This window comes from Pinus tabuliformis, chromosome 5_1, assembly GCF_031772625.1.
Source record: "Pinus tabuliformis cultivar Carrire ecotype Pingquan chromosome 5_1, CPIR1, whole genome shotgun sequence".
In the NCBI taxonomy this organism is placed as follows: Eukaryota; Viridiplantae; Streptophyta; class Pinopsida; order Pinales; family Pinaceae; genus Pinus; species Pinus tabuliformis.
Window position 1 is genome coordinate 994,299,041 of NC_142305.1, and position 15,662 is coordinate 994,314,702.

Below are 15,662 nucleotides of genomic sequence, written 5' to 3' on the forward strand. Positions count from 1 at the left end.
TGCTGCTACTGCACTGAGGCTTGAGAAGGACGACTACCTTATCTATGGCACTTGCCTACATAGGCCATATGAAAGTTGTGAATTCTATTAAGTGAGAAAGGGTAGCTATGAATTCTCAGTGAGAAAGGGTATCTAGTTGGTCTGGTAAGGTATATCTATGAAGAATACTTTCATGTTATATTTGGTGGCAAGTGGCGAGAAATTGCCAAGTGGTAGCTAGCACCTTAAGAGGTAGCAACTAGATAGTTAGCGGTGAGGAGATGAGAAACTTTGCCTAAAATGCAAACACGTTAATATAATTTTTATATTACATAAAATAAAATAAGTGGTTACCATATTTTCTACACTTAGGATAAATTATAACTTGCCACAACATTTCTGCATTGGAATAAGTGAAGAGTGCGATAAGAGGTCTTTTTTTCCAGCCAAAAATTTTCATAAAAATTGTCATTCTAAAATTTTAGTATCATAATGATAATGCGAATTTCTTTTAATTAACGAATATGAATTAATTAATAAGCGTCAACAATCTACCGATCACTATAATCCTGGTGAAAGCAAAGACAAATAAAAACTAAACCCCTCAACACTCATATATCAAAATGAAACATACAAAATTAAAAAACTTTACCACTAAAACGCACGGTCAAGTCTTAAAAAGTGAAAAGCCACATTTTCCTATGTTGTGGCTCGATTTTTTCCTTGACAAATCTGAAGGTCAGAGGGGTTGCGTATGTCGTCTCATTTGGCTCCAACTAAATTCAAAAGAGCGCCAAAACGGCCTTTCCATGTGACTATACTCTCAGATTTAATGTGACCTGGCCATTGCCTTTCTATAAATGAGAATTGAAACCCTTGTTGCTGCTATATGACAAATCGGTGGAAGAGCAAGCATAGTAGGGTTCCGGCGCTAGTTCTGCCATGCCTCAGCTTTGAAAACGATGGATTCTTCAGACAGAATGCTGGTTTGTGATGCTGGGTGCAATTGTCGCTATTTTCCTTCGCTGTATTCTTCAGACAGAATGCTGGTTTATGATGCTTGATGCAGTTGTCGCTATTTTCCTTCGCTGTGTTTTCTCTTGATGTATGTAGTTGTAAGCATCTTTAATTAGGTGGTTTGCGTTCGATTCAAAGCAAGTCACTTATACGCAGATGCAAAATTGCTGAAAGCCCTTTGAAGGCGGATCGTCTAAAATGCTATGCGGTTATCTGGCATAGCATTTTCAGTCGCTTGAAGGGTATATTTCATTCATTCCACTATCCAATCCAATAGCCGGCTAAACTAATGATAGGTGTTGTTCAGTCCTGGGAGTCGGTGGAATCCCTTCCAGAAAGGGGGCTTTGTTTCAGAGTATCCATAGCCTTGGTTCGGGAAGGGTAAATTTCTGTCTACTTTCAAACTCTAAATGGTGGCCGCAAGGGGGTTTTGTTTCAGAGTATTCATAGCGTTGCTTTCAAACCCTAAATGGTGGCCGCAAGGGGGTTTTGTTTCAGAGTATTCATAGCGTTGCTTTCAAACCCTAAATGGTGGCCGCAGTCTTTTACCTACCTGCAACGGCTGATGGTGTGTATATCTCTTAATCCGTAAAATTCCTTTTTATCTCCTCTTATTTATTTACATATTTGAAAATGTAATTTACTGCAGCTAGGGTTTATCCAAAACTGTGGAGAACACACTCGGTGATGCTGATCACAGGAGTAGGGCACATGACCATCGATTTCATAGGAATATTTGCATCAATCAAGTACTTCCAAAACAATAAGGCCCGTGCCATCTGTATAGTGTAAGTTCTATTGTTTTTTTCCTTGTAATTTTTACTACCCATTGGTTTATTTATTGGGGTTTTTTTTGGTTTCAGTCCGTTAAGTGATTAATTTTCAGCATTTCAAACGCCCTGAACTAGCTCATAATATAGGCCCAAGAACAAATGCTTTTTCCTTGCTGTATTTTTTTGGTTCTTCAAGCACCCTGAACAGTCCGTAATATGGCCCAAAAACAAATGCTGTTTCCCTGGTATTGTTTTTAAGTTGATATCAATGTCGTTTGCATTTTTAAAATTTTTGAAGTTTAAATCAATAATCTGTTTGTATTTTTTCAAAGGGCATATGAAGTTGGGTTCTGTTTCAGTTGGTGTCCGTCTTGATATTGAACCGAAAATATTTATTCAATTCAGCATTGTTGTCATCAAAAGTATAGAAAATTTTAATAGGCTATATCAATATTGTGTTTTTATTTTTATGAAGGTTATATTAAGTTGGGTTCTGTTTCGGTTGGTGTCAGTCTTATATTGAACCGAAAAATGTTTATTCAATTCAGCATTGTTGTCATGAAAAGTGTAGAAAATTTTAATAGGCCATATCAATATTGTGATTGTATTTTTTCGAAGCTTATATTTTTTAGAGAGGCCCTGGAGATTGAAAAAAGGCCGATCAATCTTAATAGGGATGATGGCTGGAAGATTAGCAGTTGTTGGGTCCCAGCCTTGTCTTCCTAGCCTCCTCTTTCCCCTTTTGTTAGGTCTTAGTGTTTCTGTCTTTCCCCTCCTCCAGTTCTGTTTTTGGTGGGTTTTTCATGGAGTGCAGGAGTTAGTAATATGTTGTTTCGAGCTAATTAAGGTATTAACCTTATCCCAGGGGGTATATTTAAATTTGATTAGATTATTTACTTGGACTGGTTCCCTATTTATTGATAAGTAATAACGGGTTAATATTAATAAAAAATTTAGTAATAAATATTGATATAAATTACTAATTTAGATTATGGATTTACATAATAATGATTTAACTAGAATACGTATTTAATATCAGAAATATATATTATTAGGTAAATATAGATTATTTAGTAAACTTAAATTATTGTATGAACTTATTATTTTAATTTCGAATGGGCCATCACATTAAAATAATTAATAAAAATGATTTATTTTGGAGAGGATCTTGGACCTTAATTTTAATAATTCACAGTGACCTATTGTAACTATATTTTAATACTATTTATTCTATTTAGATAATTTTTGGAATAATAATAATAATAATTTATCATTATTCAGTTTACCATAATTTACCATTGGACCTTGTGATTTAAACAATTATTATTAAATAATTATACAGTTACCTATTATAACTAAATTCTAAGAATAATAATAATTTAATACTATTTATTTAAATAATTTAAAGATAATAATCAAATTTAGGTTTTTCATTAAATATTTATTATTAACTAATAATAATAAATTATTAGCTTCTATTATTAGTAAAATCTAGGGTTTGACTTTGATCCTCAGGTCAAAATTAGCCGTTGCAATATAGCCGTTGGAATCTCTGCACACTCTATTTAATCAAGCTAAACCAGATCAGTTTGTCAACTTGTCCTGACGATGAACCACACTGGTTGGTTCGAAACGCGTCGACAAATGATTGATTATGTGATTTTGCCGAAGATTTTTTAGACAAAGTTGGGTTCTGTTTCAGTTGGTTTCAGTCTTGATATTCAAGCGAAAAATATTTTATTCAATTCAGCATTGTTGTCATCAAAATTGTAGAAAATTTTAATAGGCTTAATGGAAGAATTAGTTTAACCATGTAACCCTAGCCATTAACTCTCACTCTCAACCCCTTTCATAAAATTTGAACTTTTATAAATTCAAATTTATTCATAAAAGTTTGAACTTAAAACTAATAAATTCATTAAACCCCTTAAAAATTTGAATAAAAGTTTGAACTTAAAACCTAATAAATTCATTAAACCCCTTAAAAATTTGAACGTAAAACCTAATAAATATTCATTAAACCCCTTAAAAATTTGAACGTAAAACTTAATAAATATTCATTAAACCCCTTAAAAATTTGAACGTAAAACCTAATAAATATTCATTAAACCCCTAGCCATTAACTCTCACTCTCCACCCCTTTCATAAAATTAACTTTTATAAATTCAAACTTATTCATAAAAGTTTGAACTTGAAACCTAATAAATTCATTAAACCCCTTAAAAATTTGAATAAAAGTTTGAACTTAAAACCTAATAAATTCATTAAACCCCTTAAAAATATGAACTTAAACTAATAAATTCATTAAACCCTTTATTTGAACTTAAAACCTAATAAATTTATTAAACCCCTTAAAAATTTGAACTTAAAACTTAATAATTTGAACTTAGGTTTTAATAAATTCATTAAACTCCTTAAAAATTTCAACTTAATCTAATAAATTCATTAAACCCCAAATTCATTAAACCCCTTATTTGAACTTAAAACCTGATAAATTTATTAAACCCAGTGAAAATTTGAACTTAAAACTTAATAATTTGAACTTGGGTTTTAAAAATTCATTAAATCTCTTAAAAATTTGAACTTAAACTAATAAATTCATTAAACCCCTTATTTGAACTTAAAACCTAATAAATTTATTAAACCCCTTCAAAATTTGAACTTAAAACTTAATAATTTGAACTTATTCATAAAAGTTTGAACTTCAAACCTAATAAATTCATTGAAACCCTTAATAATTTGAACTTAAAACCTAATAAATTCGTTGAACCCCTTAATAATTTGAACTTAAAACCTAATAAATTCATTAAATGCCACGGAAATCAACTTATCTAAATCTAAATCTCAGATTTGGACTTCAGACCTGATAATGAAATTAGATCTCACCGTGACGTTACAACTACTTGCGTACTTTCTTTCTTGTGGCTGTGGATGTGACAACTACTTTAAGATAAAAAGTATATACTTTCATCAAGCTGCACATTCTTAAAAAGTATATACTGTCATCAAGCTACACATTAAACCTCTTTCACTATCTGTTGCAGATTAAACTGTCTTTATTAAAGTGGTTCTTCAATAATTACAACATGATGCAAAAGAGTGGGCTTATTAATGTGACACATGCAAAGGGGCCATAAAAATATGCTTCATTAACGAAGGAAACTATATTTATTAACGAATGAAACTTGGATTACATCAATGTAATACAATTTAGTAAGCTTTCAAAATCACTATTTTAACAAGCCGGATAATTACATGGTAGCATAGTCATTGCTTCTTTTGGTAAATAATGGTATGCTTGCGTGATTAAGGTAGTACAGGGCTTGTGTTTTGTGTTTAGTCAACTGGGTTTTTCTACGTGACAACACCTCCTATCTCCGCAATTTGATGTGATGGATACTGGCTGTTCAACCTCACCTCTTATCTCCACAAATTAATGTGATGGATATTGACTGTTGACCTTTCTGCATTTTGTTGATTTGTTCACCCATGTATTTCAAAATGCATTTTGTTGATTTGTTCACCCATGTATTTCAAAATTTATTCATGGATTACACAATGGTTTAGAGAAAATATTATTAAACACTTGAATGATGTTTTGGTTACATGTCGATCTGTTCAATAAATCTTTAAGAGATTTACATTTACTGGCAGATGAGGTTTGGTTAAACATGAGATTAAGCTTTAATTACTTTTAAAGTATACATTAAATCTTAATTAATTTTATTTTTTTTGTTTAAGAGGTTTATCGAGTTTATGGAAGAAGGCTACCTAGGTGGAGGAATTGCCATCACAAGTGCTTGGAATCTGGCCAAACGAGTGTCAAGAAATTTGGCAGTAGCAGAGTTTGAAATAGAAGTAGATTCAATGCTATCAAAAACATCTGTGGCATCTAAAATATTGAAATTTGATAACTATAACTTGGATTTGCAAAATCCCTACCAGATTTTATGAAATTTTTTATGATTTTTTTTTTCAAAATTTAGGTCAAACCTAAAATATTGAAATTTGATAACTATAACTTGGATTTGCAAAATCCCTACCAGATTTTATGAAAATTTTTAAAATTTTTATGATTTTTTTTTTCAAAATTTAGGGCAAAAAGGTAGGTTGGTTAGACTACAGCGAAAAAATGTCAAAAAGAATGTGAAAGATGACATTTCACACTTTTTAATTAACACGGGCCTTAACAATAATAGTAATGAGACTCCAGAGACGAAAAAAATCTAGCAAGTAACATGGATTTTATTGTCACGGAGTGTTATATAGGGTACTGCATGAGTTATTGGCACGCGTGATGAAGGTGCAAGACGATAATTGAATATGTTAATTGCTGGGAACTTTCTTGTCAGGGGAGATGTCGCTAATGGCTTGATTTTAAATTAATTTTTTTTTTTCTTGGTTGTCTTTTTTTGAAATACTATATTAAAAATACTATATTAAAAAGACTGTCATAGAGGATGGGAAAAAGATTGTTGTGTGACGATGCTTTTGAGGCTCAAAATTATTTTTGGTTTGTTTGCAATATTTCAAAAGGGTTATGATCATGGATTTATACATGTAAAATAAAATGAAGGGTTTTGAAATTAACTTTAATATAGGAAATGGAAATAAAAATGACCAGTGGCCCCATTTTTTATTAGTATTTTTATACAAAATGGCAAGGTTTTTTATGCAAAAGATATAAAAAAAACAATTTATTGGAATTGTTTTTTTTATAAAAAAAACAATTCATTGAATTGTTTGTTTATTTGTTTATTTGTGTTTTTTTAACCAGTATGAAAAAAACATGATTTATATTAATATAAGGGATATTTACATAATAGGGTTATTATAAAGAGTAATATCATGTTCTGTAGCTTGAGAATTTTGCTATAAGAAACGATTAGGGCCATCAAGGCCATTATAAAAGCATAGAAAACTCAATTCTTTGGATCATGATTCGGATCAGAAAGATAGACTGATAGTGAGGAGCCAAAAAACACACATATATACTGGATCCATCACCCATAAGAGTTAGGGGATAGACAACATACCTATATGTGAAAGTAGAAGGCGATTGATTACAAGGGAAGAACTAGGTACCTCGAATGGAGAAATTTTCTATTAAATATATAGTCTTGTATTTGTACCTCCATTTTCCATATACTAGGATCTATTGCAAGGCCCTTCTTTGATAAGTTGTCTGCTAGAGAATTCAGAGACTTGTCCACATGGCTGATAGTAAAAGACAGATCACTGTTCCATAACATTTTTATCCTATTAATCCATCATGAAAGTATGGGATTCTTGTTTATTAGCTTCCCTGAAGCCAAACCTATTATATTTTTAGAATCCCCATATATCTGCAACAATTGGATATTTAGGAAGGAGGAAAACTGTAAAAGGCCCACTAAAGCCATTGCCTTCGCCTTATTGTTTGTTCCACAACCACCATGCCAATATATAGAGTAATGTAGATCTTCGGACATCGATATAAAAACACCACATGCACACATGCCTCTTTGTGCAGCTCCATCAAAAAATGCCCTTGGATAACCCATCGACCGCATTGTATGGATGCCTGGAATGTGTGATTTGCCTGAAGACAATTTTTTAGGAATAGAAAGATACATCGAAGTGATCTGTTCTAACAGAGGCAAATTTGTATCTTTCCCCTCACGGAATATGGCATTGTTCCTTTTCTTCCAAACTGTCCAGAAGAGCAATAGAGGAATTGATCTATGAGAGACTTTCTGCGAGCTCCACCAGCATATTGCCACTTGGACATCTGAGTGATCCACTAGACGAAAACCAAAGAAAACTGCAAGATCCTTCCACAACTGATAAGTATATCTGCAAGTGAGAAAAATATGATTGCTGTTATCTTCCCCATTTTTACAAAGAAGGCATATACTAGGACCAGACCAATTCTTTTTTTGGAGATTCTCCCAGGTTAGAATTTTGTTATGAAATACAAGCCAGGAAAAATGGATTATTTTGTTAGGCACCCCAGTATTCCACAATGTTGTGGGAAAGATGAATTGAAATGGGAGCGGAGTCGACCTTGCCAGAACTAGATAGATATCTTTGACCTTTAATTCATCCCAACTCTTAACACCTCTCCATGTAAGATGATCCTTTCCATCAGAATTGCATATTCCAGAGCCCCTTATTGTTATCATAATACTGGTCCACTGTTGTGCATAAACTTGACTAAGGCCCAAAGAATGAAAATTCTTCCATATAGGAATGCCCCCCTGCCAATCTTCAATTAGTTGATTCCAAAAAAGATCCCAGATCTATGCAGAGCCATAATGATAGATTGTGGGATGTTAAAATCCTCCCCCAGACCAATGATATGATCATAGCCTATAAACACATCTTTCCCATTTTGGATATTCTAGAATAAATTCTTAAGGAAGAAGGTTTCAATTTTTCCAAATTGCTGATCCTTGTAATTTTCCAATTGTACCTTTTCTATACTAGAAAGTAAGGTCTTTATTCTCCATGTACTTCTTTTTGATAGTGGCACTCCAAAAAGTGTCCCCATTAATACACATCCAAATAGATTTACATAAGAGGGCCTTACCAAAGTTCCTTATATTTATGATGCCCCATCCTCTTAGGATTTTTGGAAGGGAGATTTTTGAAACACTGGTCAGATGATATTTGCATTTATGTTTACCTCCTATTCATATAAAATTTGCCATAAGCCTATTGAAATTAGCAATGATACTAGAGGAAAAATAGAATAAGTGGGCCCATATACAGTGATCTGAGCTAGAACAGATTGGGCAAGAACCGCTCTGCCCGCAATGGAAATGCATTTGAGCTCCCATCCTTCAACTCTTTTATAAAACCTCAGTGCTCGACGCGAGGCCGTCATTGTGATAAGAATGCCTGATCCATCGAAACTCCAGCCTTGTGTCTTTAACCAAAAACCAGTGCTGTTAACAAGACTCCAGTAGAAACTCCAAAACGGAGGATGTTCTCAATCTCTCTAAATGGAAAAGAAAAACTTTCTAAACTTTGACAGAGAACAGCCATGACAAAGGATAACGCTTACTCTTTGGCTATACTCCAGAGTGTTAAACAAAGAGGTAAGATCCTCTCCACCAAGGAAAATTTTAAGAAGCCCCCCTAAATTTACATGTATAATAAATAGGCGAATCTCCATGGTATATAGGAAAAATGGAAGGCGATTTTATCAATAATATGATATGTATATATAATTTTTTGGCGAATCTCTTATCAGGAATGACGAATATTTTACTCAATTATAAAATCTAAATCATTGCATTTCTTTAAAATATTTTTTGAAATCAAAATTACTGATATTTGATATTTTCGGGGTTAGTAGATCTAGAGTAAAGATGGATTTATGCTGGTTTAATTCCCTCATTTAAATAGGCTACATTCCAGGTGAATACCATGGGTCAATACCATGTGCCATTTTGGTGAATACCATGGGTCAATACCATGTGCCATTTTTATTTTTATTAATACTAATATTATGGTTAATAATGTTTTTTTGCATGGTATTAATAACAATCTAGTCCATGGTATTTCTCCCATAGTATTTTTCCCATAGGTTTCACCTAAATGTAACACATTTTTTTTAGTGTTCGTAAATATAAGGTGACTTATGGAGTAAATATAAAAAAGTGTTTTATTTGTTTACCATACCTCTCGTTTATTTATATTTTTATTAATTTACCATACCTCTTTTACAAATATGGTATTTGGCCCATAGGATTCACTTAAATAAAATCTCTTTCTTGAGCCTTCATAAAGATAGACTAAATATAAAAAGAGGTTTTGTTTATTTACCATGCGTCTAGTTTATTTATATTTTTATTTATTTACCATACCTTTTGAGTAAGTATAAAGAAACATTTTATTTATTTACCATACCTCCACTTTACTTATATTTTTATTTGTTTACACCCTTGCATGTATATAAGGTGACTTATGGAGTAAATATAATTTATTTATTTATTTATTTACCATACTTTTCATACTTCTCAAGGGCTAAATTTACTTTTTTTACCCTCTCCCTTAAAAGAAGGTGGGCTATTTGAGGTGATTTGTAAAAGTGTACTATGATACAAAATAATTGCCCACTAAAAATTTAAAATCTCTTAAATTTGAAAGGGCGAACATTCGCCCCTAAAATCACCCCTACTCTCCACCCTACCAGGGACGAAAAAGGAAACTTGCTTGAGACAAAAATAGACAGATTTAAACTGGTAAAGTGACTACCTGCAGACTAGACTCGTGTCGGATGTCTTAGACGCGTGGAGGAAAAGGCAAAATGGATTGTAGGTGGGTTTTGCTAGTCTCGATAAAAGCAAAGCGACTCAGAGCGGGAAACTAAAAGGCGAGCTAAACGCCAAATGCATATTAATGTGACATGAAACGTCTCACCTGTAAAACATGGACACATGTTGAACAACAAGCTATTGGTTGAAGCCACGCGCAAGGACATGGTTCATGGCAATGGGCCACGTGCAGTGACATGATTCATGGTTGAGGGCCACATGCAGTGACATGGTTCATGGCTAAGGGCCATGCGCAGAGCAACTGAGACATTATCAATTCAATTGTTAAATTTGAACTTCAATTCAATTTGAATTTTCACACAATGTTAGCACTATACAATCATTAATATGCATAGAAGTTCCCATTTGGTAGTAGTTGTAGCAGTTAGATTCGATGGATGTTTGTTTGATGTGTTGAAAATAGTCGGGAGGAAGGTTTCTTGATTTGTGCTTTAATCAAATGGACATCAATAGATTCTTCCTTAGCATGCTTAAATTCCTATAAGTTAGGAATCAATTCACATAAGTTGGGAATTAAGTCTTATAAGTTAGGAGCTAATTCCTATAAATTAGGCTGGATTCCTAAGATTTGGGATAAATCCTTGCAAATTAGGACAAATTCCTATAATTTAAGATGAGTTCTTGAAAGTTGGGGCGAGTTATGAAGCATTTAACTAATGTGTTAAAGTGGAAGGTTGAGTTTTTCTCTTGTAGTGAGTTGAATTGGGAAAAGGGTGAGTGATTGAATCTCAAGTTCTAGGATTGAGATTAGGTGAGTTGCATCAGTTAGTTTAATTAAGTTATGTTGAGAAATCAATAGGGCTACAATTGAAGATAATTGCTTGTGATATTCTTTTTTTTTGTATGACTTAACTTCTCTTATTATTATAATGTTCTTATCATCAAACAACTACCAAAATATGAAGATCAATAGAACAATTGGACACGATCTACGTTGCAAGCTAGGGTCAAAACCTTTTTTCAGAGAGGAAAACCCACACAAGTCTCCACTTCTTAAAGAATCTTCAAATGACGAATTCCAAAGACCCATAGACCTAAGACCAAGACCCTTCCAAGACCAAGTCAACTTTCTTGAGGATGTGCTTCTCTTCACCATGTCAAACCAAGTCAAATCTCTTTTAAATGCACAACTTTGGGCCCCAAAAACAAACTTCGGTCCACATTAACAAATTGTCTTTCAAGAACAAACTTTGTCTGTCATTGGAGTCTTGCAACTTCGGCCTTCCAGTGATTTGCTGCAACTTTGCATGTGTGGTTGATTTTGGGCTCTTTAGGCTTCCTTCTTCCTTTGTTTGAGTTGCTTTTTGATTAAAGGCTTGTAGATGATTGACTTCTTGACTTCAAATTTTGTCCCTCTTCTTGTAGTTGAGAAAATTTGTCCTTGTAGTTGTAGAAACTCTAGCCTCACATGTGAGAGATGGAGAAAAAAAATTGAAATTTGTCTTTTCTTCCTCCTTGACCTTCGCTTGCCTTCTTGCTTCGTCCTTTTTTCGTTGATCGAATGAATGAGTGGGTCTTGAAATGAGGTTGAATTTCAAGGAGGACAAATAGCCCTAATTAGGTTGACTCCTTGATTGCTAGGCTGACTTGGTCTTGGAGGGATATTTTGACACTTTTCACTCGAAATAAATATTTTCGACTTGTTACAAAATGCCCAAAAGGGTCTAATACATATAACAATGACTCTTATGACTCACTGACTCTTAAGACAAAACCTAGAAGCACACAATGGGTGCTTTGACCTAGAACAAATTAAATTTGAGCACTAAATCCATGTTATAAAAATAACACTAATAATTTTATTTTTCATTTACATCAAATAAATAAGATCAAGAGTCCATAAAATATTATGAGGATTGAACCTAGTTACAAATTTCAACTAGGCAAGTCTTTAATCACAAAATCAATTCTTAAAATATAATTTGCTAGATTTAGCCATTCGAAAACCTTATAAGGAGGAATTAAGTCACAATTGTAATCATAATTTTATGCACTAGTTTGTATGTGAGCTTGCGAGAGAAAGCCGTCCCAAGAGGAGCTTATGCGAATTATTGAAGGATATTAGTTCTTGCAGGGAATGAACTAGCATCCTTATTTAATAGGAGCACATATTGGACTAGAAAATAGGGATTTTGGAGGAGAGTAATAGGCCTCCAGAAGTGCGCAAGAATTCACGGAGAAAGATCAAGGTTACTTGCAGGTGTTTCAAGCTTTTAGATATAACAAAGAAATAAAATTGGTTTCTATTGAGATGGAGTTGTATTGTAAGCAATCCATTGCTCTAAATTTCTTATCAATAAAATTCTCAAGCAAGCAGAGGGTTTTCTTAGTTGGGTTCCCTAGAAAAATTATGTTGTTGAACCGTGTGATATTGTATTTATTTATGTTTCTATTTCACTGCAAAATAATTTCAGAAATTTTATGTCTATATGAAAAGAAGTCGGTTTTTGATTGTTCATATCAGTAGTTGCAAAATTTCTTGGGAATTCTACATGATGTCATGGATTGTGGTATCATGTTTAAACAATGTGTATGTTGAAACTAGATATCAAGTAAGGCCAAGCCAGGTTAACATAGTATTGGGGATCAAGCAACCCATCGGGGTGCTTGACACAATTAATATAAGTTGTCCATTGTTATTCTGTTCCACTTGAATCAACAACTTTTAGATGTTCTTTATTGTTGATGCATGTAACTACCACAAAGGTTACATGTCAACATCTTATCCATATTGTTTGTTCGCGTGATATAATGAAAGCGTCTTCTTATTGTGTCGCATTATACCAAATGATCCTCGCACACAATTAGCTAGATGGCGCTTGCGTAACATTAGTGTTAACACTTACAATTAAAGCATTAATCCATGTATTTTAAGTATTAACATGGGTATTTAAGGGTAATCAACTTTAGTGTAGTTAATGTGTAGATTCGGGGTCATTTCATGTTTAAATGAGATTAACTGCCACTTTTGTTCAGCAAAGGTTCAAGTGTGTGATATTTTTAGACTTTAATGGCAAGTATTATAAAAACGTAAGTGTATGTACTCGAGTAGTGGTGAAATGATAATGTATTTATGACTTGAGATCATTGAAAATCTACCAAATTTTGCTAGTAGTTTTTCTTTGTTCATACTGTAGAGTTCCCACATTGTTACGTTGATTAGGCCAAAAACATGGAGAGACGGGCTAAATATGCTCAAAGTTGCAGAAGATACATGGAGCAAGAATCCAAATGCAGGCAGTTTTATTGTTAATGTTGTATTGAAAGCAATAGTTGACAGGTTTGTTTGGTCAAACATATATGAAGAAGAAATTGTAACAGGTTCTTCTCTTCTAAACATAATCCGAGTCCAAATGGATCAATACAAGCCAAGTAAATATGGACTTGTTCAGATTCTAAAAGTGAATGGAAGGCAAAGCCTAAGTATTCTTGTCTTAGTGATGCATGAAGAAGCATTTGACAACCTATGCCACTAAATAAACCCAGAGTCTCTACGATATCAAACGCTGAAGTTCAACATACATAAGAGTATGAAACATAAAGTTAATTGATGTTTATAAGAAAATCATCACTTACAAATGTTCTCTTTACTACAAGAACATTTAAGGTCCTCTGTCTTATTTTCTTAGTTAGGAGCTTGTTGTGAATGAGGATGACGAAGAAACTAAGAGACCTTTCCAATGAAATGGGAAAATAGGTATCTAGCTATGATTGTAGCTTTGAAGGAATTAGATAGCGACAATGGTAGCAAAACATATCAATTATTCAAGGGTAGCAATCATAAAGGCTATCAAATTACAGATTGGAGTGACAACAACTCTAAAATTTCTTTGAAGGAATATGTAAGTATGTTTGAAGTATTGTTTGCTTACCTCATACATATAATAAGATAATGTTTTGAGTGATAAGAGAGCAAACCTACACTTGGAAAAAAGTTTCAGAAACAAGGGAATTAAGGTGGTTGCCCTAAGAGTTGTAAATCTAGATCATGATACAATGTGTTAAAAGCCACTTGAAAAATATTGGTTAATTTCAAAGCCATTTGTCAACAATCACGCACTTGGTGAAACGATTATAAAAAATTGCTAGCTATTCTGTAGCCAATGTTAAGCATTGTCCAATTCAAACTCTCCATATGGACATAACAAGATGCTTGACCATCAAATGATGACAAAATTGACATGCAATTGCATACAATCTTGTATTTTTAGTTTCATTTTTGAATTTATTAGCATGAAATGGGAAACAGACTTTCATTTTGTGGAACTATTTAAAGGATAGAGGATACCCAGAAAATGATTCCCATTTTTTGTATTTAGCGCAATTTTTATGTAGACAAAATCACATAAAATGTATTGGAGCATCAATTGCATCATGATCACTCCAATATGCACATGAAATATTGAGATGACATTGTTGAACAAGAAAATTTGTCAAATTTAATCAATTATGGATTTTGTTTGTTTAGAACAAAGTCATTTTTTATTTCTTGTAATTGTTTTGATTACTTGTATTTTAGCAATTGTTTAGTCTTTTGATAGTTATTGGATTTTATGTTTTTCTCCTATGCAAATAAGTATTACATGAAGACAATTTGATATGTTGAAATTGAATTTGAAAAAATTCATTATTTGATGGTGGAAAGTTTGCATGTTAGATGTTTATCATGTATTTCGTGGATTAGTATATATAACTTCAAAGGGATTTGTATATGTTTATGACTACCTGCATTATAGTTACATTAATGGAGGACAACTTTGTGTGCAATTTTTATCTGGTTTTCAAAACTCCACAAGTGAGCTTTGCAAGCTTTGAAAATTGTTTTATTTGTATCATATTCTTGTATTCTTTTCCATACAGTTTACTTGGTTCCGTATTTGTTTCTTCATACTCCATTTCTTTATTATTCATGTGATTGAATAATTCATTTACTAGAAGACTTGTGTTATATAAATTTATATAAAGAAAAACAAATGAAAAAAATTAAAAGCTTATGCATTTGAAAAATTTAACTAAACCTACAAAATGTTTTTTAAACTGACATTTTCTTTATAGAAAAGATCCAATTGCATAAAACAATGTAAACTTTGAAATGAGAATTGATATTGTTACCCGTTTCGTGGAGATATCAAAAAAATGACTTGATTTTGAGAAGGGGTGATGCAGAACACGTTTTTTTTTTGGAGTATAGTTTTTAGCAATTTTTATTTTTTTTGTTATGTACATTACGTTTTAGAATGGTAGTGATTTTTATGTTGATTTGAAAAAGTGGCGATTTTGCACATTTTTTTTAAAAGTCTTATTTTTTGACTTTATATTTTCTAATGTATGAAATGTAAATAATTAGTTTCTAAATTTAACAATTTTTGAAGTGGTTTTCTTCATATATATATATATATATATATATTTTAGCAGTAGTGAAGTTTTTAATGTTTTGCATATTTAAAAAAGTCGATATTTTGAATTTTTGATATTCTACATATTTATACATAGTTAATTAATTTTTCAATGCACATGAAATAATTGTCTCTAAAAAAAATAATTTTTAACAATTGACATAAAAATAACA

The 15,662-nt window shown here is 32.4% G+C and overlaps 1 protein-coding gene across 2 annotated transcripts; it reads left to right on the plus strand.

Moving 5' to 3' along the window:
• Positions 1–755: 755 nt before the first annotated feature.
• On the plus strand, positions 756–6,143 carry LOC149168051 (uncharacterized). Of its 2 annotated transcripts, none has more exons than XM_089433315.1 (3): positions 756–1,564; positions 1,646–1,784; positions 5,513–6,143. In XM_089433315.1, the coding sequence occupies exons 1-3, from the start codon at positions 1,525–1,527 to the stop codon at positions 5,721–5,723; spliced, it is 390 nt and encodes a 129-aa protein (XP_089289441.1). In that variant the 5' UTR covers positions 756–1,524; the 3' UTR covers positions 5,724–6,143. The 2 variants fall into 2 exon arrangements, with proteins under 2 accessions (XP_089289441.1, XP_089289442.1); XM_089433316.1 differs by lacking the exon at positions 5,513–6,143 and adding an exon at positions 4,814–5,478 and having other exon boundaries at positions 763–1,564.
• The last annotated feature ends 9,519 nt before the right edge of the window (positions 6,144–15,662 follow it).